Source organism: Watersipora subatra, chromosome 3, assembly GCF_963576615.1.
Source record: "Watersipora subatra chromosome 3, tzWatSuba1.1, whole genome shotgun sequence".
Taxonomy (NCBI): domain Eukaryota; kingdom Metazoa; phylum Bryozoa; class Gymnolaemata; order Cheilostomatida; family Watersiporidae; genus Watersipora; species Watersipora subatra.
In genome coordinates, this window is record NC_088710.1 from 16,633,331 (window position 1) to 16,660,886 (window position 27,556).

Here is a 27,556-nt window from a genome sequence, read left to right on the forward strand (position 1 = left end):
GGGCATTACGCACCCAAATTTGGCTGAGCAAAGGATTAGATAAAAGCCTAACTTTTGGATAAGAGGCCAGCGCTACTGCAGGCTAGAGTGATTAGGGTTATTATTGATTTGTCTTGACCAGGAAGGAAACCTTTTACAAGATGCAAACCTTTCGGTCAATAAAACTACTCAAACCCACATCCTGGGAGATAAAGAGTGTCACTGGTACAAATTCAGAAAGTCAGCGCGATCTGATATATGGACGGTGAAGGCATGATTGGCCGACTAGCGGTGACTAGTGGCAGCAAAACTGGCAGCAAAACACTAGCATAACTTACAAAGCTGAATAAGTTTAAGAGTGTTCTTTCTGATTGACAACATATGCTCAGTTCTCAATGTTCCACATAGAGTGTTCCACATAGAGTGTTCCACATAGAGTGTTCCACATAGAGTGTTCCACATAGAGTGTTCCACATAAAGTGTTCCACATAGATTGTTCACTAAAGACAAACATGCATAAAATTTTAGTAGATTTTATGAGAAAATATCTATATTTTTCTATCATGTGAGATTATTTTTGATGTTTGAGGTGATCTGACTGCCAGAATGTTTTAAGACTCAAATCCACAAAACTCGATCACTGTTAAAATGCTCAGACCAAGCAAAAGTGCCTTTATGATGTTGATAATTGGAGAGACTGACAGAATAGAGCAGCATAATAGTGCAACTTGAACACAATAGCCGATATCAACCATAGCAACGATAACAACTAGTGACATCATTTTGGCATGTATTTTTTTTGGAGTGTTCTAACTGTGATCAAGTTTGGTCGATTTTGATATTGAAACATCCTGACAGTCAGACCACCTCAAATATCAAAAATAATCACAAATGATAGCAAAATACTGATACTTGCTGATAAAATCTAAAATTTTTTTGTGCAAATTCATCTTTGAGCAAGAGATAAAAACAAAACTGTGATTTCCTGGTCTTGAGCCAACAAATTAGGGAACTGTTAGATTCTTTACCTGTAACCCTGTCAATTGTAGAGGAATTACAGTAAATAAGACAATAATTTGAGGATATGATGGTACATGAGTAGCCTTGCTGACAGTAGATAAGTGTATGACCCTCAAAAACTAGCTTGAGACCGATGTGACTTGCAGTTGAACCTCAACAGAGGAAGCTAATCGGTTCTGACATTTGCTTGGTTTGTAGTTCTAATAAATCTTAACCATGATAAGAGTTGTGTCCTTCTGAAGCAACGCTTTGAGCGTTGAGAAAAAATAATGCTCAGCACAGGAATTGAACCCACATATTCAAATATCGGGCTACCACTACGCCACTCGACCACCTTTTGCATGAAAGAATAATTGTACACATACTTATTACGCATATCGACTTCTTATATAATAAGATATAATAAGAATGCATCATACTTTAGAATTCGCTCATGAGCCCAAAAGCAGTGATAAATATTTCAAGCAATTAACATTTCATAGCTTTTAATAAACTTGAAACAAAATAATAATTTGAAACAAAAATCAAAGTTCTGATGAACCGATGGTTCCGAATTCAATTCCATTGCGAAACAGATTTTTTGATTCTAGATTTTAATCAGTATAACTGGAAACACAAATGACAGACAAATGCTGAGATTTATATATACATTGTATATATATATATAGATGTAAAAACTAAATGAAATAACCTGAATGTAAATGCTATATTAATCGTAATAATCACAAAAATTGGTTTTAATGGTCACTTCACCGGTGAGAAAAAGATAGCAGCTCACACGAACAATACATAAGTTTTACTTACACTGAGCACTACATAAGTTTTACTTACACTGAAAAATACATAAGTTTTACTTACACTGAACAATACGTAAGTTTTACTTACATTTTCATAACTGTAAAGGTTTGATAAATTATGGAAGTTTCTTGTTGAAAATTATTTCGCATGTCAAAACAAATATTTGCTTAAATGGTTCATCATTTGTCAAAAATTGAAATGTAGATGTGATTGTAGTCAAGGTTGGACTGTAGCTAATTTTTATAAGCTGTGATAACCAACTGCTTGTCATATAGCAGACATACTTGGTGAATGCTATAAACATTCTTAATGGCTTCGCTCATCGGTCATCCTCTAGTTGATAAAGGAATTTCTGTATGCAGTGAATTTTTAAAAGTGACATGTAGCGGACAACTCCAAGGTTATACATTCTTGTAGGCATCAGCGGTTGTTTATCATCGACAATGTCATATGTCTTGAGGTTGGGTGGCCCAAAACTCTTAATGCCTCATCTACCTAATTATTTGTAGCACCAAAAAGGATTTTGACCAAATTATTAAATTGGGCGTTGAAAGTACATTTAAATTGAATGTCTTTTGAGTAACCAAACATGATAGAATTTACAGATTAAAAGCAAAAATTTTGTGATTAGTTAACTTCCTATGTTAAACCGTGATTGTGCCACATATTTACACCATTGCTGACTATGCTACTCTTCAATATGATTCGACAGTGTTGTAGACTGCAGCAGTGGGCAGCGCTACCTTTCTCTGATGGAACACGCAATGACCTTGACATAGTGCGGAATATGGCAAAATTCATGATCTGAAAATTCACAAAATGGTAACAAACTTAGCTTTTTAGTTTCTCATTATGGATTCACAGTCATTTCCCCACATCTACTGGGAAGAGCAGAATACAGGCTTTACCCTTCTAAAATCCATGGATATCTTAAGCCGTGCATTCCTGCGTCGAAAACTAAATTTGGTTTTTAATTATTTGCCCAAATTGCAACAATTAAGGATTAACCGCCACACTGGAAAATAATTGCATAGCCACTGCTTGTACTTTCAAGTGGTCAAAACAAATCCATAGCCGGCGTGTCAAATTAGCTATTAGAATAAATAATTTGGACTCAAACTGCAAATGGATTATCAGAAAGTATTATTTAGAAGAAATAATACATTGAATGAATTGAAAATGGAACCCAGCTCACAGCAAAGTCCTCTCTCTTATGTCATGTTTAGCCAACAACACAATGCAGTGCTAACTTCCTATGCAAGTGTTAAGAGTGGAAACACATATAATATATCGGTTTCACAAGGCACACTCTGAATTACAGCAACTAGCAAGTTCCTGATCATGTCCCTAATTAGAGAAATCTTACAAAATGCGGCAGACTAAGAAATTTTTGTAAAGTTGTGTATATGTCATAAAGCTGAGCGGTTGCACATGTTAGTTGTTGCGGAATGGTATCCCACAGCTTGTTTTCTATCGTCAAAACATGAAGACAACATTTTGTTTTCATTTTTTAACAAACGGTAACATGGGATCTTTCAATAGTGATTATGCATAATGATGGCACGCGGTCATCCAATAAACTGCTTTATAAACCAAAGAGCAGAAAGACATCGCTTTCTCTTCTCGCTCAGGGCGGTTCCCTAATGATACGTTCCAGATAGTGACTTGCTCCAGAAACCTTCCTGAAAAGCGTTTTCTCACATGACACCCTCATTGGCTCACACCAATCTAGCTGGCTTCTGAGAGAGCCAGACAACCAGGATTACAGACAAAGCTTTCTGTTCATAAAAAAAGGCAATAGACATTAAATATATTTGAAAAACAATTTAGCAGCAAAACTGCTTTGAAATAAACTAATGCGAAGCAAACTTTCCTTTTTAGTTATTTTATTTATTGGAAGTTATTACAACAATTAGTTTAATCACAATGTTAAAACTTGCTTCTTGAAAAGATAGAAACGGTACTCACGTGCAGAAATAGATAGCTAAAGGAAAAAAGAATAATCCGGAAGAGCGGAGAAACGATACATATAAGGACGCACAGGGTAATGGAGTATCACAAAGTTTATCTAGCCAAAGCGGCTTCGATCAATAACGCGTCTAACTGCTACCAACCTCTAAGCTGGCTGTCTAATATGATTGTATTATCAACCTTTCAAAGAATGCATGGAAAGGAGTGGATCTAACAGTTTGAAAGAAGATGGAAGGGGAAAGAACACATGCTGTACAGGTACATCGAGGCATTCATACACTTTTTAAGAAATGTATGGCGATGAGAAAAACAGTTATCTTCTGGCTTCCAATTATTTTTGCCATATACCGGTAGTTACCCTAGCAGGTTGACATGTTCAGTTTGTTCTATAGTTCATTACTAACCTACTGCCTTCTGTGACTTGAGTGAGTTAGAATTGGTTTACAGCTTTGAACGAAACTTTATCATGAGAAAATAGACAAAAAATTTAGACCGCACATAATTGTCACATAACCAAAAGAAACACAATAGCTAAGCTGTTTTAAAACAGCGGCTAGAAGGCTAGGCCAAAAGTTGAATGACTTTTGACTTTTCAATTTTGTAATGCTTTTACAGTCTGTATCTGAATTACGACCTAGATCAGTGTCAAGCAATCAATGGTTGTAAATTATTTCATATTAAAATGGCTGACTCATACGATATCCATCCAATACATTATGAAGTTTTTTAAGCTGTTAAATACTAACATAACAGATTAGGAAAACTACTAATTTTTGCATATACAGAGTTCGTGTTGTTGACAAATATACACATTAACTACAAAATATTGAACAAATTATCATGGCAACATGCCAAACTTACAGTAAAGTTGTATTAAACAGCTGCCGGACATAACCCATATATATGTTGTAAATAAAATATTGATGTGCGCTCATGTAGAAGTGACATTTAATAAATACCCAACTTAGTTGCTAGCTAGAAGACCAAAAACCGTAAGAAAAATTATTTTCAAAACTGATCATTTCTTACAACCTGTATGTTTACTAAAGTTTCATATTCATTGTACTTTCATGTATTTCAAAGAAAACTTAGTATTTACAACTTATCTTACCTGCCATCCGCGTATATAACCAGAGCTAATTGTACAGCTTTAGCAACACACTTCAAAACATACCCCAACTTGGGGTCATTTACAATCCACCCCTAGTTTCAAGCAGTATTGTTATTATTGTGAGTTTATATTAACAACAGGAAGTAGACGGCTCGGCTTCGATTGCTGCTGTTGTGTGCGCAAACAAAAGCGAACGGGTGTCTACCACGTGCAATAGATAATGGAACATCTGTTTGAGACGAACAAGAATAGCTATAACGGTTATATGATGACATTCCTACTAACCATTTTCATCATCTGCTACTAAACTCTTTACTGATTTCCAAAAGATGTGTGATAATCTATTGAAGTGGATGCTGGCACTGATGTTCAGTAGAGACTATTTCCATGAGTGTCTCATGAGAACAAAACTACAAACAAACTATGGTATTAGCCTTATTCTTATGGTTTTATATTTTAAAGGCTTCAACTGAGTGCAGTTAGAATCTGCAGCATTTAAACATGGTAGTTACCTTTTTCATAGAAAGAGAATGTTTGTCACACTAGCGAACCTCATTTCTTGTGATAATCTTAAAACGTGTGAAATGGATGTTTTTTTTTATCAAATTATCTATATATAGGCAATCAACAATAAATTTATAAATAACATTATTATGAATAACAGATAGTGTGATATTTGTCACAACATAAATAAAATTGTATCCATGGCGCGTGGTACACGTCAAGAGGGGCAGGGTCTGGGTATAAATGACTATACACAATATACATGTAATTGGGTACAGTCAAACATGGATAACTCGTCCACGGATAGCTCAAACACATGGTTAATTCGAACATTTCCTTTGGTCCGTTCCCACGTAATGATAAATTGCTATAGATAACTCGAACTCAACACTGTTAATTCGAACTGTTTTTTTGCCCAACAGCTACCGAAACGGTTGTTTTCGCTTTAGAAAATCACTTTATTCAAAGCCATAGAGGTAAACTTCATCTTTTCGTAATTCATAAGCGTCGTTATTACCACCATCGGCAAAATATTTTTGTCAACGACTTTTCTAAAAGTTTGGTGAAATTTGATTTATACTGCGATACGATGAATAGCACGGGCTAGCCGGGTCACGCGCGCAAGAATTTTCGCCACGCACATACAAAACAAAAATCGCATGTTGTTTTGTATGTGCGTGGCGAAAATCCTTGAGTGCGTGACTCGGTTAGCCCGTGATGAATAGTTTTCTGACGTTGATTCCGTGTTGAATCAACGTCGGAATGTTGAATGTTTAAAACGTCTTAAAAATGTTGTAATTAAACGTATACGTTGTCTGAGCTACAAAAAACTATTCATCGTTTGACCTAAACACAGAATACGTGTGTACATTCAATAAGTATCTATTAAAAAAGCGTGAGTGATATAGAATGTACCGTAATACCTCGTAAAACTTCTAATTGAACTGCCTCGGAGTGTTGCTCTTAACGAATCCCAGGTAAAGTAAGGTAATCTGCATAAACTTCAAGAAAAAACGGCAAAATTGATCGTGGGTAAAACCCCAAAAGAAAAAAATGTCTTTTCTTTTGAGCATTTCAACAACGATCAAGTTTTGCCAATGTCAATCTGAAAAACGTCCTGGCAATAACATCACCTCAAACAACAAACCAATCTCAAGTGATAGAAAAATCTCTATACTTTTTCATGAAAACGTTTTAAACTTTACATTAGAAGCATTTAATTTGAAACAAGCCATTTGTGCTTTTGATTTATATTATAGTTTGTATATGTACATGTATCTACTAATAAATAAGTAAATATATGGACTTGTGACAGTGCTCTGATAACTTGAATGCTCTGATAATTCGAACACTTTTGCTCGGTCCCTTGAAGTTCGAGTTATCCATGTTTGACTGTATTTACTTTTTATGAAGTATAGAGACTGAAGCAGCTGATGTATATAGGTTCATAACGAAATCAGTGTTCTATGAGGCCTTAACGAGTTGCACATTGAAACAAGCTCTTTACGGCATTAGGATAGAACAGTAGTCAATTGTCAGAAAACAGCCAATAAAAAGAGATCTCGTGATATAATCAACATTTTAAACTCTGTCTAAAATAATGTTTTTAACATTGATTGAGCATAAATGGAGGAATAATTCTATTGATTATTATTTACATATAATTGAGCTTCGCATCACGGTAAATCCCGCTAATAACTGTATTGTAGCAGTAAAATACCCAAAAGTAGTTAGAGTATACTGTGTCAGCCTAATCATAGACGATGAGAGGTGATAATACTAGATAATTACAATACATAATAAAGAAACCCGAAGTGTGAACATAGTACATTCCTGACGAGTTTGAAAACTGACTTGTTCAAACTTTGAATCTTAAAAGTGTAAACTAATTGATGTAATTACATATAGCAGAGAAACGCATTATTATGTAAACTGCACAAAAAACCAAGGTCAAAACTATAATAAATTTAAATAATGAAGTAATACTGAAGGAACATTTTTTATTGTTACTTCAATTTACAAAACATGAATAGAAACTGGGGTTTAGACATACAAGTTGTGATAGAGACACACAGAATAACATATTTTAATCTAAGCTAGCTTATACCTTAACTGATACGCTTTGTATTAGTGCTATACTTAATTTTTTTTATATTTTTGCCAATCTCCCCCTTTCACCTAAGATATTGTAGAACTTTAAAAAACTCTGAACGTCATATGCTGGAGGTTACTTCTGATTCAGAGACAATTACTTGCTCCAATTTTGTGTTATGTTAAACAATTCATGTGTTAACACAATCATAAGTCAATGTTTGTCTGTGAAATGAGCGAAACTAGACACCTATTATTATTATAAATGTTGCACATAAGCATAACCAGACAGGTGCATATCCAAGTTATGATCTCTCTGTTAGCTAGTATTGGCCAAAAACTCAAAGCTACAGCTGAGTCTACAAAGGGAACAAAACAGGAACATGTGAACAATCCTTTAGCCCCTGAGAAAATGCACACTTTTTTATTTGATTGAAAAAAACTAAGGCTCATGGGGTCTAGCACCCAAGCAAGAAACCAAAATTTAACATGCGGTCAACGATATTTTTTGTTGTTCATATCATATCAACCTAAAATAAACAGTGCCTAAAGTAAAGTACAATTAATTTGTAAATGTTTCCTTTTGTAATTTGAAGCTCTGAACAGGCCTGTTCGCGCATACAGTGCTGTCAGAAAAGGCGAGACTACCCAAGACTTCATGCCTTTGTTAATTTTGGCTCCAGCGAGGGTGCCAGAATCCATTTAGTTACCACATATTGCACATCATTAGATGCAGAAGTTTCTCCCTGTTTTAGCGAAATAAAAGAAAAGCCTTTCAGTCTGATTATGCAGTCTCAGATTGTCTGTGCTTATGGTAATCCAGCCACTTTACAAACTCTAATGGTCTTTCCCAGGGCCAGTTATTATGTTGCAATAGTATAAGATGAATTAATTGAGAATACAATTATCCAAAACTAGACTATCTGTTGATTTTTATCAAGGTCAGTCGCATGCGCATGTTTATTGAAAAACTTAATTGCCAATTGTTGTTTAATGGAAACTTCCTCCATATTAATTGTTAGAAAATTTTGCATCTCTAATGGTATATGGTGGTTTCTAGCAAAATCAAGGCAGTAAATAATAGCTGCCAGCAAATATCTCTTAGAATGTGAAGTGGTGTCATAATTTCTGACAGCACTATACACAGTGATGACCTTTTCTTTGCCTTCCCAAGGTTTAAACCGAATCTAGATTTTTTTACATTGCCTAAATGGCATGACAAATCAAATGCTCCAACTATGCTACTCTTGCATAGACACCACTAGGCATCATATTAACTCGACTATAAATTGTAAATTCGATTTCGTAATTTTACAAATGCTAGACTCATAAACATTTGGATTTAGCTTCTTTCATTTCTATAGAAAATAACTCCAAATTTTAGTGGCAAGATTACCTATTTTTGAATATTCTTGATGTAACAGACACTACATATCTGCAAAAAACAATTTTAACTTTGATTTAGTGTTAATAGCTTGTAACGAATAAGATACTCCTTTGTAATTGTTGGTGGGTGATAAATACTTTGTAGAATAGCGAACATCTAACACTGGTTATACTTGGAGTACTTGGTTACTCAACATAAATTCTTTGTTCCTTTTGCAAGTTAAACAATATATAATGTAGACATGCATACATCATGACATAGCTCTTTGGTTAGCATGGGAAAAATAAACATAAAACAAAAGGAGACAAATCCAAACTTCACCCTATCTTGAATGGAGTACTAAGCAATTTCATCAAAAATCATATCATCTTATGTCACACTTTACCAGAGGTTCAAAGCTAGTATACAAATAATAAAAACATTGCCAATAATTCTTTCTATAAAATTTTATAAGAATGATTACTTTTATTTTGCTAACACAATTATGATATTGTCTACTATGCAAGCTGGGAAGCTAAACATTAATTTATAAGATGTTGTTTCACTGTAGATGAACATGACAACAACTCTGCGCTGAAAGTAGTTATATCCGAAACCATTATACCGATGTTGAATTACACCATCCATTACCTCTGCATGACAGGTGAAATTCGCTGACAAAACATTGAAGAGCTTCTTTCACGGTCTAAGAAATCGCCAGAATTTTCCTAACTTAGTCTGTTCCTTCTCCAAACGGCTCACCTCTAGCTTGTTTATCATGCGACCTAAAAACATATATTAACCAAAGAATTACAACTGATTCACTGCCATGGTAACACAACTTTAATCACAGGGGTAGTAACACAACTTCAATCACTGGCATGGTAACACAACTTCAATGATTGGCATGGTAACACAACTTTAATCACTGGCATGGTAACACAACTTTAATCGCTGGCATCGTAACACAACTTCAATGATTGGCATGGTAACACAACTTTAATCACAGATGTGGTAACACAACTTTAATTACAGGCATGGTAACACAACTTTAATCACTGGCATGGTAACACAACTTTAATCACTGGCAAAGTAACACAATTTCAATTACTGGCATGGTAGCACGACTTCAACCAAGGACATGGTAACACAACTTCAATTACTGGCATGATAACACAACTTCAATTGATGAATTTATATTGATACTAATTGAGAAACATTAATCTAGTAACCGTAACCAACTAGAAAACATACTTATGTGCTAAGTACGCATTACTCACATGACTAATTCTGTAGTGATCCAACAACATTACACATGCTTTGTAAACCATATACAGTCATACTTCGACTTACGAGCTTAATGCGTTCCGAGACTGAGCTCGTATGTCAATTTACTCGCATGTTGGTGCAATTTAGTTATATATAGAACAATTAAATATCTATTGATTGGTTTCTATACTCTAAAAATGCAAATAAAACACTCAAAACAAGATATTGTAACAGAAACAACATGTTGGTTATTGTCTTAACTTACCACATGCTTTCAAAAAGCAACAAATAAAAAATAATGCAAGGAAATGTGATTAATTAAAATGTAAAATTAAATACATACAGAAGCAGCTAACGCTAGCATTTGCCAAGGAGGGAGATAAAAGTGTTATCCTTCATTACAACAGTTGAATTTGATAAATTTGGATTTGATGAAAGTCTGAAAAAACAAACTTAAAAGCAAACCTAAAAGCTAACTTTCATTTTTAACTTAACGTAATTAAAATTTCTTCGGCGTTCATAGTTGGAAGTTTCTCGCTAGTTAGCTAATTTTTCCTTTGTTTCGCTTTCACGACGAGCCGGCCGTTTTAAGGTAAACCTATTTAAGGACGTTTGCCTTTGTCGCCCTTTCAACGTGTTGCGATTAGGACGAACACTGGTGTCGTCACAAAGGGTTAATGCACGACTACTAGCCAACTTGCCCGAAAGTCTATTTTTACAATTTTTATAGATAGCACCGGCCTTTTTACATAGGCCATTTCGCCTTTTAACCACCGGCCTTTTCGCCTTTATTGAAACATCGTTTCAGTTACGCTGTCACCGGCCAATTGTTTATCTTTTATCCAATGCCTGAGCAGTCTATCCATCAGCGGTCGTGAAGATCGCTGCGTCGTTTAGAAACTATGGTTTTGCAAACTAAATGCCCTGAATATAACCCTTCGGTTTGATAATTGTGGATGTAGTTCTGTCATATTGCTGAGCTGGCTCAATCACGCATACACATTTCGCATATTTTACAATAATTTTCCGTTTAATATCACTTGTTATCATTTGCTTTTTCTTTCCATTATCTTTCATTTTACTGGCAAACTTTCGGTCTACGCACCGTACTTTCAATTCACATAATTCTGCACTGAAAATTGCGCAAACAAAAACACGGTACAAAAGTATAACCTGAGTAGTTGAAAAATACAGGGTGACGCTGTTCTCATAAAACACCTCCGGCATACTTCGCAACTGACTTACGTGCTCGTATCTCAAACATAGCTCGTATGTTAGTGCTAAAACTTGCTGGAAAGCTGGCTCGTATCTCAAGTTGGTCGTGCGGTAGAACACTCGTAAGTTGAAGTATTACTGTACATGTATGTTGAAAATAAGATCATAACCCTTAAATAACAAAATGATGTCAGAGAAAACATTAAATAAAAAAATTCATTGATTTGCAGAGTATAAGTTCCCCTGTAACCCCATGTGAAAAATGATCTACGTTAGTACCTATGGATGCACCTATATTCGTATTTTTCATTTAAGATTGCGCAATGTTTATGAGACACATCCTGTGAACACTGTGTTGTTAAGGAGAGTCTTTTATGTAGAATCACCAAACTTCAGGCCATTTTAAATGACAGTTTTCTTGTAACTGGCTGAAATGTATGTGCCAATTTGGTGATCCCTTAAAAAATTACTACAGACTTAAAGATGTAGTTGCGTCAAAAATGAAATTAGGACCCATAAAAGGCTAAAACATCAGCTACAATTTGATGCCATTTTTGTCTTTGTAGACCAACCCTGTCCAGAGATATATGCGTTTGAATGAGGCCCTCTTTTAAAAAGCTCACGTTCCAGCGGGTGCCAATTTCGTGACGTCACAAGCTTGGTATCTGAAACGAAACCACGAGCGATAAATATGAGGTCGATTCGTTAGCCAATCATGCGTGCGAAATTTTTATATAGGCCGTAATAAATGTTATCACTCGTAAAACGCATTGTCTGTGATCTCGAAGATTCTCATCGTTAGAGAATTCATTATCATCGTTACTGATTCAACGCGTTTCAACAATTACTAAGTTATACATAGTTTTAAAATGGCTTCAAGTTCGAGCGACCGCTACTCAGAGTTTTCTGAGCAACTTTTAGTAAAATATTAGAGTAGACAGCCTATGGCCAAAGCTGACAGGCGTCAGCAGCGTTTTGCTGCAGAAGAAGACAGAATAGAGGTAAATTAACTTAGAGTCTTCTATACTTTAGTAAATGTAATATTTTTTATAGTCATAAATACATATACTAATTAATAAAATGATAATTCTTTGCTATCTCCAATCATCGTTTCATAGCTTATCTGCCGTTTTACCTAGCTATAATATTTTTTTCGAATTTTCTTTGGTAAATTAGAGTCATGATTACAAATTATTTTCACTCGTAGGAAGTGGGTAAAATCGATTGATCATTGCAAATCTTTTATTTCCAGAACCAAAGCTTCGAATCGTTGGCTTGGCGTACTTGTGCCTTTATTAAATGTTTATTCGTTTTTAAAATTACACTCGCAATCTATTTAACTCCCAATTTGGAAGCTGTCAATAGATACGCTTTCGAATGACATATCTATGAATGACATATTTATTGCATCTACTTTGTTTACATATACTTGTTTTACTGATTACAGAATGTTTATGTCGTCCCACCAGCCGAAGAAGCTTTGTCAGTGTGGAAACTGCTGTAAAGGAGAAAGCAAGACTTGAATGCGTGCTGGATGATGTTTTGTTTGAGTTTGTTGCAGTAGATGAATTTGTCTTATTGTATCAGCTAATACTATGTGAGTGGCCACGACTTGATGAATATTTTTACTAAAAGCTTTATGCCGAAATGAAAATATTTTTGCTTGTAAAAATTATATAATAAAATAATATTGTTGAAGATAATGCAAAACATGATTTGCAGAATATTGTAGTGAATCGGATATGGTATATGGGTGTCCGCAGAACTGGAGAATGTAAGTTCAAATCCAGTTTGCAGCAGACTTCTCATCCTTAAAACTCTATCCCTGTCTATATTCTTTTCAAAGAGGGGCTTGCTTATTTCACTTATTTAGTATTCGGTAAGAATACTACTAGCAATGATATACAGCAATGTATACAGCTGTATATCATTGCTACTAGTAAGAAACTAGTACGTAGGCAATAGGTAATAGGCGACATAATGTGGGCGGGGCTTATGGGAGGCTGTATATCGTTTGTATGGGTAGCTGCAGAACTGCTGATACAAAGACCGCGTTCTAAATAAGTGACTTGACAGAATTACCGTAGACCGGTAGAATTGGTAGTCGGTACCCAAATGTTTACACAACATTTGGAGAAAGTGAGTAGAACAAATTTTCAATTTTCGTTATTTGAGGCCTTTTAAACATTCATAATAATGCATCTGTAGCAGGATTTAAAATTTTATTCTAGCCAACATGAGCAAATACAAAATAAGATATATGCCAATAGAGCCGCGTAAGACTAGACTTTTATCGCAAATACCCGATGTGAATACGAGAGATAGAGACAGGTTGCCAAACGCGTGACATCATTTTGGGCAAGTCTGGGCATGTTTTGGTGGCCTGAGCGTTTTTACGGCAATCAGATTTTTTCGGTTTTAATCTTCAAATATCTTGGCAATGCGATCGCGTAACACAACAAACAACATATCAACTGATAGAGAAAAAAAAATGCTTTCTTTTAAGATCAACTTAAAATTTGACGCAACTACATCTTTAACCGGTATTTAGATGACGTATAAAGAGAATTGCGAGTTATTGTTTATAAAATGGTAGTCGGAGTTCCTAAATGCTTCAAATAATCATAAGCTACTTCCAAAGTGACAATATTTTGCTAGCAGTAATGCATTTTAGTGGTACACTCACATAGGCACCAACAATGTTTAGAGAAACTGGAGTGAGATTTGACATTGAATGACAATCTCTGCCCATATATCGTGAGAATATCTTACTTTTAAAGTCGACAAACTCTTTGAAAGTGTGATATAATTGTGAACGATCAAAAGAAATGCGAGAAAAATTAATCCTGTATTTGCCTCAACAATGATTTAGCTTTATTCAATAGGATAACTAAGAAATTTACCTGTCAATTTTTGCTACATATTCTTTAAGGTTTAAACTCTAAATAAAAGAAAATTGCACGTGTTCTTGTAACAAATACCTATTTAGTAGTTAAAATCTGCAACAAAATGTAGCATTACTTTGTGTACTTTGTTTTCACGGTAAGATTTAATCTTTTACTAAACTTACTTTGAAGATTGTATATTGTAAGTTTACTTTGAAAGTAAACTTACAACTTTGAAACTTACTTTGATTTTGTTGTCTTATTTTTTTTATTATCCGTTTCTGGTTTGGCGCTTTTTGTAATAATGTTCTAAACCGTTTTATGTAATTTTCGGGTGCCCTAAACAATAACGCGCAATTTTTTTCATAGGTCACCAAATGACTAGCAAAAACCATAGTTTATTAACCGTGGCAAAATATGCATGTACATTTTAGCCAGTTACAAAAAAGCCGATAGTTAAAATGACCTAAAATTTGGGGATGTTACATCAAAGACTACTTAAAAAAGTGATAAATGGTGTTAACAGACTGTTTGACCTGAACATGGCCTAACAAACCCGTAAACAATAAAGAAGATATGTTTACAAAGATTACCAAAAGTATTTGCTTTGTCTAGAGTCTAGGAAAATGTTGTCAGGATGTTTCAAAATTAAAATCAGCAAAACCTGATCACAGTTAAAACACTCAGATCAAGTGAAAATGCGATTATGACATATGTAGTTGCGAAGAGACTGACAGAATAGAGACACATGACACTGCAACTTAAAAACAGCAGCTGGTAGCAATGGTAACAACTAGTGACGTCATTTCGCACATATTTTTCTTCTGAATGTTTTAACTCTAATGTACCTGGTTCTTAGTTCCTGGTTATTGCTTCCTTCTCTTCCGGTTACTTGCAATTAAAATGCCGTAATCCTCTCCCAGCTGTCGATAACCGGACATCCGGTTTCCCGCATCACATCTTCCTTCTTTCTTTTCTCTTTATCTCTTTTCTTTAGTCCTGTCTATTATCCATTCTATTGTTCTCCGCTAACTATTATCTTTCCTTAAGCCCTGACTATTATTCCCATTCTATTTCTTCTACTTCACATATTCTCGAAGAGTAGGGACATCTTGTCGGATGTCTGTTTCTCATCTCGGGTTGTTCAGCAAAACGAACTCTCGGCTGCCTGACTGGTGACTTTCTCTCCCTTGCATCTCTATCTATCCTTCTAATTTCTTGTTGTCTCTTTTCCTCCCCGTTAACCCTTTCTGCCTCTTGCCTCCTGGCTCTTTCTCTTTCAATAGCTCTTTCAGCTATTATCCTATCTTCTCTAGCTCTTACCATATCTCTTTCGTAATCTCTTTCAACTGCTGCCATTTCGCTTTCAAACCTTCTTATTTCCTTTCCTTTCTTTCTCTATCTTGTCTTGCTCTTTCTATCACCTCTCTTTCTCTTCTCCATATGCTTTCTTCCTCTAGTTGTCGACCTTCTCCATCTTAGTTTTCTCTAGCAGTTTCGACGTTCCTTTCCTCTGAACTTCCACCGCTATCCAATCTCTCTCTATTAACCCCGTCTCTATTGTTTCCCCTATCAATTCCTGCTCTAGCATCCCTTTCTCTCCTTGGAGGCCGAAACAGACGTTCCATCAAGTCCATCGCACGCACCCCTTCTTTTTGTAGCTATGTATCTGGACATAGTTTCGGACAATACCCTCACCCAGTGTTCATTAGGGTGGACTTCATCCTTTAGGTGTTCCTTATTAAAGAAGAACAGGCCATCCGTCCCTCTTCCAAAAAGGCAAGTGCACAAATTAGGCGTGCCCTCCCTTTTGTTAGAGTTAAGGGTGCAAATAAGCCTATTAAGATGACCTATGACTCCGAACTGCGTAGCTGGCACCCTGGTAGAGGGATAAAAGGAGAGAGGACCACTCCCGGCCTGTTGGATGCCCTTCTCAGAGTCTGCTCATACCGAGAAACCCTGTCCCCATCCACGGCGTCATCCTGTCGGCCCATGATATCGGGAACTCCGGATATGATAATATTTAACCCAGGGATCTCACACCTGTATAGTAGCTCCTCCAGGGTGGCTCCTCCTAAAGCAATTTTTTTCACCCCCACTGGTGGCACGATATAGTGAGCAATGCTGTTCCCAACTATTGTATAGTTCTCCATTTCTATTATTCCGTCGCTATTTTTATTTTTAAACCCTTTCTGTTATCCGTGCTCCCTTTCTATTGTCCACCTTTCTTTTACTCTGAGCTCTTTCTATTGAATCCAACTTCAGTTATAGTATTCTGAGTATCTACAACAGAAGTTATTTGGAGTAAACAAAACTATTATCACGTTTATTTATTCTATGTCTCGTACTCTTTCTTATTGGGTTACTATAACTATTATCTCCTACTAATGTTTTCTCTCTATTCACTTTCTCACTATAACTAACTTCTTCCTTATCCTGAGACTCCATCGTGCAACGCGAAGCTTTTTCAAATAGTAACCTCAGATGTTTCCTATTCCTTCTTACTCTTCTTCCATTCATATCTACCCAGAAGCTATTTGGTTCTAAAACCTCCTTAATAACTATTGCTTCTCTCCGTTCATCATCATGGTTTATTTTCACCCATACTCTGTCCCCTTCTTTTAATATGGACAATCTCTTTGACCTCTTTACTCTATCAAAATTTCTTTTCTGTCTCTCTTTGAGGTGTCTATCTCTTTCTTTGAATTGTTCTAGATTGGGTACAACTAAGTGCTGTCCTGGTACCTGATTTCGTATTCTTCTATTATACATTAACTCATCTGGCCTATTTCCACTTTCCAGTGGGGTAGTTCTATAGGCTAGCAAAGCCAAATTCTTGTCCTTCACTTTCTTCCACAGATTTTTTATTGTCCCTACAGCTCTCTCTGCTAAACCACTACTTTCAGGATATCTAGGACTACTAGTTTCTCCTATGTTGTGAGTTGTAACATGGTCCATGGAGTTGTAAGTCTCCATTCGGGTGAGTTGTAACATGGTCCGTTATCGCTACGTACTTTCAATGGGGCTCCCAACCTTGCTATTATTCCTGCGCATATCAACGCCAATTCTCTTCCTGTTTAATTATTCATCTGGACTACCTCTCTCCATTTTGAGTACTAGTCCATGAAAATAACGTAGTGCTTTCCTTCAAACTCGAACAAGTCTGTTCCGATCTCTTGCCAAGGCTTCTCTGGTAATGGAGTGTTACTCATCGGCTTATGTGATATCCTTCTATCTTTTATACATGCTTCACAGCGTTCCACCATCTCTATTATCTCCTTTCTAATCCCTAGCCACCACACTGAATCTTGACACCTTCGGTACGTCTTGACCTTTCCCTGATGTCCACTATGAAGTTTTTTTATTATTTCCTGTCTCATATTTACAGGTATGTAAACTCTGGTGTTCCACATAATCATTCTATTCACCATACTGAGCTCATCCTTCTTTTCCTTCAACTTTTTAGCCTCACCACATTTTGCCTATTCCCATCCTGTTTCTATTCCTTTCATCCCTGTCTGATACGTTTCCTTTCGTTTCCGCGTACCCTTTAATTTTCTCTATTAGAACATCTTCTATTGCTGCTACTATCCTACTAGCATGATCTTCCACTCTTTTTAATTTTATTTCGTCTCTTTTTGATGCTGGTCTTGATAACAGGTCAGTTACTAACATCTTATCTCCTGGTGTGTGGGAAATATGATATCTGTAACTCATCATCCTTATCTTAAATCTTTGGATCCTTAAAGATGTAGTTGCGTCAAAATTTAAGTTGATCTTAAAAGAAAGCATTTTTTTTCTCTATCAGTTGATATGTTGTTTGTTGTGTTACGCGATCGCATTGCCAAGATATTTGAAGATTAAAACCGAAAAAATCTGATCACCGTAAAAACGCTCAGGCCACAAAAACGTGCCCAGCCTCGCCAAAAATGATGTCACGCGTTTGGCAACCTGTCTCTATCTCTCGTATTCACATCGGCTATTTGCGATAAAAGTCTAGTCTTACGCGGCTCTATTGGCATATATCTTATTTTGTATTTGCTCGTGTTGGCTAGAATAAAATTTTAAATCCTGCTACAGATGCATTATTATGAATGTTTAAAAGGCCTCAAATAACGAAAATTGAAAGTTTGTTCTACTCACTTTCTCCAAATGTTGTGTAAACATTTGGGTACCGACTACCAATTCTATCGGTCTACGGTAATTCTGTCTAGTCACTTTATGTAGAACGCGGTCTTTGTATCAGCACAGTTCTGCAGCTACCCATATAAACGATATACAGCCTCCCATAAGCCCCGCCCACATTATGTCGCCTATTACCTATTGCCTACGTACTAGTTTCTTACTAGTTTCTTACTAGTTTCTTACTACTAGCAAGCCACCTCTTTGAAAAGAATATAGACAGGGATAGAGTTTTAAGGATGAGAAGTCTGCTGCAAACTGGATTTGAACTCACATTCTCCAGTTCTGCGGACACCCATATACCATATCCGATTCACTACAATATTCTGCAAATCATGTTTTGCATTATCTTCAACAATATTATTTTATTATATAATTTTTACAAGCAAAAATATTTTCATCTCGGCATAAAGCTTTTATTAAAAATATTCATCAAGTCGTGGCCACTCACATAGTATTAGCTGATACAATAAGTCAAATTCATCTACTGCAACAAACTCAAACAAAACATCATCCAGCACGCATTCAAGTCTTGCTTTCTCCTTTATAGCAGTTTCCACACTGACAAAGCTTCTTTGGCTGGTGGGACGACATAAACATTCTGTAATCAGTAAAACAAGTAAATGTAAACAAAGTAGATACAATAAATATGTCATTCATAGATATGTCATTCTAAAGCGTATCTATTGACAGCTTCCAAATTGGGAGTTAAATAGATTGCGAGTGTAATTTTAAAAACGAATAAACATTTAATAAAGGCACAAGTACGCCAAGCCAACGATTCGAAGCTTTGGTTCTGGAAATTAAAGATTTGCAATGATCAATCGATTTTACCCACTTCCTACGTGTGAAAATAATTTGTAATCATGACTCTAATTTACCAAAGAAAATTCGAAAAAAATATTATAGCTAGGTAAAACGGCAGATAAGCTATGAAACGATGATTGGAGATAGCAAAGAATTATCATTTTATTAATTAGTATATGTATTTATGACTATAAAAAATATTACATTTACTAAAGTATAGAAGACTCTAAGTTAATTTACCTCCATTCTGTCTTCTTCTGCAGCAAAACGCTGCTGACGCCTGTCAGCTTTGGCCATAGGCTGTCTACTCTAATCTTTTACTAAACGTTGCTCAGATAACTCTGAGTAGCGGTCGCTCGAACTTGAAGCCATTTTAAAACTATGTATAACTTAGTAATTGTTGAAACGCGTTGAATCAGTAACGATGAGCATGAATTCTCTAGCGATGAGAATCTTCGAGATCACAGACAACGCGTTTTACGAGTGATAACATTTATTACGGTCTATATAAAAATTTCGCAATCGTGATTGGCTAACGAAGCGACCTCATATTTATCGCTCGTGGTTTCGTTTCAGAAAACAAGCTAGTGACGTCACGAAATTGGCACCCGCTGGAACGTGAGCTTTTTAAAAGAGGGCCTCATTCAAACGCATATATCTCTGGACAGGGTTGGTCTACAAAGACAAAAATGGCATCAAATTGTAGCTGATGTTTTAGCCTTTTATGGGTCCTAATTTCATTTTTGACGCAACTACATCTTTAATGGCAAGTCTGACAAATCTTTATTTCCCAACAATGGAACCAGTGGCTTATGATCAGTCTCAACTTCCAAGTCTCTCCCCACCAAGTAGAAATCGAATTGGTCACATGCTCACGCTACAGCCAGTGCCTCTTTCTCTATTTGTCCGTACTTTTGCTCTGCTTCACTCATTTTCTTGAGGCGTAGGCTACTGGTTGCCATCTCCTTTCTCTATTCATCTGCAGCAAAGCTGCTCCCAATGTATGTTTACTAGCATCCGCTGTTATCCTGTTTTTACTACTATTATCAAATAAAGTCAAGACTGGTGCTGTAGAGATGATTTCCTTAATCTTTTCGAAACCCTTCTGCTGTTTCTCACTCCAACACCATGCTGCATTGTTTTTGTCTAATAGTCTCAATGGTCTTTCTACTTCTGCTAACAATGAGCTAAACCTTCCTAAATAGTTCACCATCGCCAAGAACCTTCTCAAACTCTTCCTGTCTATAGGTGCTGGCATTTCCTTGATTGCTTTTTCTTTCTCTGGATCTATCTGAATTCCTTCTTCATTTAGGATATGACCTAAAAACTTCACTTCATCAAATCCAAATTGAAATTTATCTCTATTAAGTGTCAACCCTGCTCTATTAAGTTTGTCTAGCACTTCGCGAAGCGTTATATTGTGTTCTTCTTTGTTCTTTCCTACTACCAGAATGTCATCCATCACACAAACAACTCCCTGTTGTCCTTTATCTCACTCACTTGGCGTTGGAAAAATGCTGGAGCTACTGAAATACCGAATGGCATCAGCTGAAACATACAGTACCTACCAAATGGTGTAATGAATGTAGTAAGCTCTCTTGACTCTTCCGCTAATTCTGTCTGCCAAAATCATGAATTAGCATCCATTTTGCTGAAAATGACGCTGTCCTCTAGCCCAGCTATAGTTCCTTCTAATGTAGGCAGTGGGAAATTTTCTCTAAGTACACTCTTGTTTAGTTGCGTCAGATCCACACAAATTCAGACTTTTCCATTACTTTTTGGTTCTACTACCATTCCCGAACACCACTTTGTTGGTTTCTCAATTTTCTTTATTACCCCTAATTTTTCCATCCTGGCTATTTCCTGTTTCGTTGCTTCCTTCAGACCTATTGACAACCTCCTTGGCACTTGGAGACACATCGGTGTCAAATCCTCTTTTAAATTTATGCAGAACACGTCGGGTAGTGTTCCAAGCTCTTTGAACAAATTTGGGTATTCTTTGAGATCTCGTCCTCTATCTTAGTCCCTTTTTGAATTGTCTTAACTAGCCTTAACTTTATTATCTCCGGTTTCCCTAACAGATTACTATTGTTTCCCTTCATAACACTGATCCTCGCTATTATTCTTTGTCCTCTCTTTGATATCAACTCAATTTTTGACTCGCCTACTGTCTCTAACCTCTTACCATCTGCTTCTTTCAGTACTCCTTTAGTTGGCTCAATCTGGCAGTTTATCCTCCTTGCTGTTGCTTCACTTAAAACTGTTACATAAGTTTTTTTTGTTTTCAAGCTGATTAGGAAGTCATTAGCTGCTTTAAATCTTTCTAATTTCTCTTTAATCATAATGAATCTTCTGAATATTCTGAGGCATCATTCTCAACCATGCTTATTTTCTTATCTGTTAGCCGGTTAAGACAGCTTCTTGCCATGTGTCCTGTTCCCGAGCAAGCATAGCATGTGATAGGTGACCTTTCATCATTTTTCTTAGAGTGCCTCCCTCCCTGGTTAGGCTTCGTTCTCTGTATCTTCTATTATACCCAGTTCCTCTATTTCTGAAGCAATCTTTTGATACGTGTCCGAATCTATTGAATATATAGCATTGTACTCCTGATCTCCCTGTACCGATATTACTTTAGTTTCTTGCTCCTCCATCAGGTCTACCTCCTATCCTTTGTATTAACTCCTCATCTTCTTCTTCTACTACTTGATCTATCGTTTTTTCCCTAGTTGTTATTATCCCCGCTGCTATTGTGGCCGACTCGTACTGACTGCATCTGGCTCTTGCCTTCTCTAGGGTGATATTCTTCTTAAGTAACAACTCTTTTCTCATTTTATCATCATTCATGCCCATTATCAAAACCTGCAGTATTAGATCTTTCTCTAACTCCTCCAGTCTGCATTGTTTTGCTGCCTTTCTATTCTTTCTATAAACCTGCATAAATCTTCACTATTATCCTGTTTCATGGTAAATAATCTGTGTCCCGTTGCTACTATATTTTCTTTCTCAAAAAATAATCGTCAATTTTTTTTTTGAAGATGCGTATTGCATGGCATCAACCTCTATTTCCCATGTTTCAAAAATATCATACCCCTTCTCTCCCATGCAGTCTAACAGAAACACTACTTTCTTTTGTTCTAAATCATAATCTTCTGACTCTACTTTTCTTGTCACTCTGGTGTGTTAATTTCTTTTTAATCCCGCAGACACAATCGCTATCTCAAATCTCTTAATAAAGCTCCTCCATCCTTCCAATTCGGCTCCTGTTCCTAGTCTCAGTTCGGGTGTCTTAACCCCCTTCCCAAAAATACTATTATTGTGTCTGTCACTCACTTTCCAGGTTATTATCCTCAATCATTCACTATTGTATAACTTATAATTTTTTATTTCTTTCTTCAACTATTATCCTCACAAATTCTCTCTATTATCATCAATTATTCACAATTGCCTAATCTTTTTATTATTATCGCTACTATTATCGTTGACTTACTGATTCTCTTTGTAGTCGCCACCCTTGACACCATCTAACGTACCTGGTTCTTAGTTCCTGGTTACTGCTTCCTTCTCTTCCGGTTACTCGCAATTAAGATGCTGTAATCCTCTCCCAGCTGTCGTAGACCGGACATCCGGTTTCCCGCATCACATTAACCCCAATCAAGTTTTATTGATTTTAATCTTGAAACATCCTGGCAATCAGATTACCTCAAACATCTAAAACAATCGTCAATGATAGAAAAATACCAATACTTTCTGATAAAATCTACTAAAAAAATTTGTGGAAGTTCATGATGTTAAACTAAGTCATGTCAAGAGGAATAAAAAAAAGTCAAAACTGGAAGTGAACCAACTTACATAAACTAGTCTCTTTGACGTACTTAGTCTGGCTGAAGTGAAAGCTAACCGCCGTAGTGCACAACACTCTCCATTCTTGCTAGTCTCTATCTTGCTCTCTTCACACGTCAGCTAGTTCAAAACCGGTCGAAGCATTTCCAATACTGCACCCACATCCACTGCAGTATCCTGGTAAATATGGTAAAGCCAAGAAGGATCATCACAGCAGAGGTGGTATCCAACTTCGGTTTCTGCCATTATCTTATCTTGTTCGCTGACAGGCAGGTGAAGAAAACCTCCAAACTCGGTCGGATAATCAGGATGCCCGTATGTTTTACTATTGTCATTGTTTACCCATGAAAGATATGTAAGGTTCATGATACCAGCCAGAGTTTTGTAGGGAGTGTAATGGGCAGGATTAACCGCATAGGGAAACAACTCCACAACCACTGCATTTTCAGGTAACCAAATCATAGAAGAAAAAAGTGCACCATGCATTCCTATAACAATAGATGACCTCGACATTATTTCAATGACTTCTGACATAGAATGGGAATTGAGGTCTAATAATCGAACGCTAATAGAGAACTCACGAGCTAAGCTTAGCATCAACTCAGCTTCATTTATAATGCGTCTTGTATCCTGACGACTGAAAACTGTAATCTGCTTCGAACTGGGCTCTTTTTTATTTCCTATGTAACCAGATATGATGTCAGAGATAAGTGATGCATTGTGGGCAATAGGACCCTGCGGCTTGGTGAACCCATACTGATACCAGAGAGTCGATTTATCAAAGCCTACTATTATCTCTTCGAAACATAAATCTAGTGAGTCATATACTAAACTTTCTTGTACCAAGTCTGCATAGAGTTCATCATACGGCATCACTCCATAATCATCAGCAAATGCCAGTCTAACAGGGTATGGTGCAGATAGTTCTGGGTAAAGTTTATGTAACACCGCATAAACTGGTAGGACATCATCATGCAGTACGTGCATTATATTGTCTGGCTTAAATCGATACAGCAAAATGCTCACGCCAGGAAGCAAGGTTTGGCTCGTTGACTGGCAGTCGTCTTTTTTGTCGAGAAGGTATATAGTGGACTGCGGGAACAGGTCAGTAGCAATGATGTAGCCAAGAAGAAGAGGCGTGGCGTATTGTTCAGTGCTGTGAAGCGCATAAAGCTCGTGTCTGAAAGTAATAAAGAATAGGCATCTCGAGATACTAGCAATGAAACTAAAACTAGTGCTACTCCAGTCCCAACTCATGTTATTGGTAAAACTATTATAATTCAGTGGTGAGAGCCTAAAACAAGTACTTAGCATAAAAATACCACATGCAATTATATTTAAAGGCTCAGACATCCACTGTATTTTTATAGATAAAAGAAAAGATAAAATTAATGTTCAACTACAGTTATTATGAACTAAAAATTTATAATGTGTTTACACAGTTAGAGAGGCCAAATAGGCGCTGCACTTATTGCACCAGCGATATTATCTCCAGTTGAAGGATACAGAAGTTTGTTACTGATAATTCACCAATAATAAACTGAGATTGTTTATGAGGTACCTCACATTTACTACCGCTACCACAGATAAAAACGCACTGATGATGACCTTGACACACACAATCTTTTAACATGCAAAATGTTAGCAAAGATTTTATTCTAGACTTACATGTATATGTAATTTCTAACATACCATTTTTAAATTTTTTAGAAGCACTGAAGGTTTTAAATGAAAAGACTACTCGAGATAAAAAATAACTCAAAACTTTTCCTACGGTTAGCTAGAGTGAGCTACACTGCGTATGCCCATTATCACCCCTACCTCAACAAGGGTGCACTTCTGCTTACCTGCTTATAGCGTGAAAAAACAATCAAACTTATTTTTACTAATGTATATCTTACGTCCCTTTCCACATTTCTCTTTGCATATTTTAATTGCCATTGTAAAATTATCTGTAGCATTTACCCAAAGTTTGCAGAACTGCAGAATTACAAACTGCAGAATTACCCCAAGTTTCTGGGTTTTGTAACGAATTGAACAAATTACAGTATATTTTTATAGGAATATTCGCATCAGCATCCACTATTTTAATAGGGTTGGCCGATTAAAACCAAATTTAAATCATCCCAAAAAATCATGTTTGATGATTTTTTTCATGTCAAAAAATGAGACTTATAGAGGGTCTACTGTGAATATGAACTGCACAACTTGGACAAAGTTAAAATGAAAACAACTTTTAATAAATTAAAGTGATGCAAAGTTGTTTTGTTATGTTGCTAATGTTTTCATGTGGCACACTTCAACAAAATAAAATTATGTTAGCGATTACGAAAAAAGCTGGCAATTGCCGTTTTCAAAAAAATTTGATTTAAATAAAAAATTCCATTTTTTTATTTAAAAAAAATCATGATTTTTTTTCCACCCTGCAGTTTAATATATGAAGCAGATCTTGGAACAAATATACTTTGTAGTGTAGAAGTTAGACTGTTTAAAGTTAATGTATTTTCTTGTTTGCTAAAATCAATTTACAGTAAAATGTCAAGGATTAATTTGTTATTTAATTGAATGGTCCAAAGCTGTTGAATCACTCAATGGATTAACATGTAACAATGTGCCACCTGTTTTTTCAGCCAACACAAACGAAACAGATGGCACATTAAAGTTTTCGTGCAAACAACTGTATTGTAACGCAAGATATTTGAACACTGAAGTAATTTTTTCAAACAATCAAGAATGAACATACCTAAATTTATTTCTACGAATCAGCAATTTTTTAATTATTATCAATTGACAATTGTGATATTGTTAACTTTTAACATGTTCAAGTAAAAATCATTTTTGTTAGTAAATTTGGTTCACAAATCTCCTGCCAATGTAATTGGTAATAAAAATTGTTGGAAGGCATAGTCATAACCACAAAATAAGGTATGAGAAGCATTTGAAATAGGACCCTCACATTCAATGTTTGTAATGATATATTTACCATGCCAGTGATTGCTTACCTAGGTTTAAGGAGAGGGCATATTGTTTCAATACTTTAGTGAGAGAACTCCTCAGACTCTTTTACATTTCATTAAATCTGTCAGTTCATCATGACATTTGTTTACAGGTACTTGCTGAGAACTTTTAATTGCTTTGAATAATAAATCGTTATGAACTAAAGCCTTAGTGATATTGGTGGCAGCAAGTTGTATGATTTAATTTAGTCAAATATTACCATTAATATTTAAAGTATGTAAAAATTAGATGAAGAAAAGCTGAAAAAAGCGGAAACTGTTAAAACGTATATGTTCAAAATGAAAACAAGATAAATGAACAACAAACACACATTATCATAACACAGTATAACTTCGCATTGATCAGTACCTTTCATTGTGCCAACGCCTGAATAATAATTTATTTCCTCTACATAATCATTTTTTAAAGCAAAACTATTAAAAAACAGCAAAATAATAATAAATAAAATTGGTATAATAATAAATAAAAATTAACATGTTTTCGGAGAACAAAACTTGTGGATGAGAAATGAAAGCATCTTCATTTAGACTTTAGGGTAATACTTTGGATTTCCAAAAGTTCTCTACTAGCCAAGCATTAAATATTTTACTTGTTCTTACTTCAACTCAACTATATAAATCAATGCCATTTGCTCTAATATTTTACCTCTTCGAGACATTGTTTGTAGTGTAGCAGACATGGCTAACAGTACAAACTGAACGTTCTGCCTCTCCCATACACTGCACCGTTGTTACTGGCTTCATCCATAAGCCATATAGATGCAGGAAATAATATGCAAGTACTGCAGACACACCCATGCAAATGACTCCCATTATCTGAAACATATTACAGCTATTGATTATCATAGAGACCTAATAACTGAAAGACATACATTTTATAACACTCCCAGGCATGATCAACTCAGAACTTTTTTATGACATCAAATCAGTAATAAACTGATTTGATTAAAACCAAATCCACTCATATATATGCGTATATTTGTCTCATATAAATGAAGAAAATATTTTCAAATCATTAAATGATTTGGTATTTTAATTATACGTATCAGACAAGCAACTTTTTATGACATCATATTGGTAAGAAACTTATTTGAATAAAATCAAATCAACTCATACTTATGAGTTGATTTGATTAAAACTAATTCCACTAATATATATATGAGTTGAGAAGTCTTATATATGAGTATATTTGTCTTATATATATGAAACAAATATTTTCAAATCATTGAGTGATTTGATGCCCTAGGACACTTATATTTCGCTAGTATTTAGTTTCGTGAGTAGCTCACAGAGTAAAATTTCGCAGCAACTTAATTTCGCAGCTCTGATGAGTGCGAGAATATAGTGAAGTGAAAATAAATGCAGTGGAACAAACATAATTAGATTCCTCAGGTTCAGTTCACCGATAAAAACAAATTTCAATTTGCGACTAGTTTGTAATTGTGAACCGCAGGTAGAATGGTGTGGGCAAGGTCAATAATGCAATTTGATCGCTTGCTGC

At 35.7% G+C, this 27,556-nt stretch overlaps 1 protein-coding gene across 3 annotated transcripts; it reads right to left on the reverse strand.

Annotated features, from left to right (window-relative positions):
- Positions 1 to 9,167: 9,167 nt before the first annotated feature.
- On the reverse strand, positions 9,168 to 26,858 carry LOC137391333 (protein O-linked-mannose beta-1,4-N-acetylglucosaminyltransferase 2-like). 3 transcript variants are annotated; one of them, XM_068077776.1, is made up of 4 exons: positions 26,702 to 26,858; positions 23,048 to 24,218; positions 22,729 to 22,881; positions 9,168 to 9,625 (listed from the first exon to the last, which is right to left on the reverse strand). In XM_068077776.1, exons 1-2 carry the CDS (start codon positions 26,851 to 26,853, stop codon positions 23,159 to 23,161), a joined length of 1,212 nt encoding a protein of 403 aa, XP_067933877.1. In that variant the 5' UTR covers positions 26,854 to 26,858; the 3' UTR covers positions 9,168 to 9,625; positions 22,729 to 22,881; positions 23,048 to 23,158. The 3 variants fall into 3 exon arrangements, with proteins under 3 accessions (XP_067933877.1, XP_067933876.1, XP_067933878.1); XM_068077775.1 differs by having other exon boundaries at positions 22,729 to 22,906; XM_068077777.1 differs by lacking the exon at positions 22,729 to 22,881.
- Positions 26,859 to 27,556: the final 698 nt, after the last annotated feature.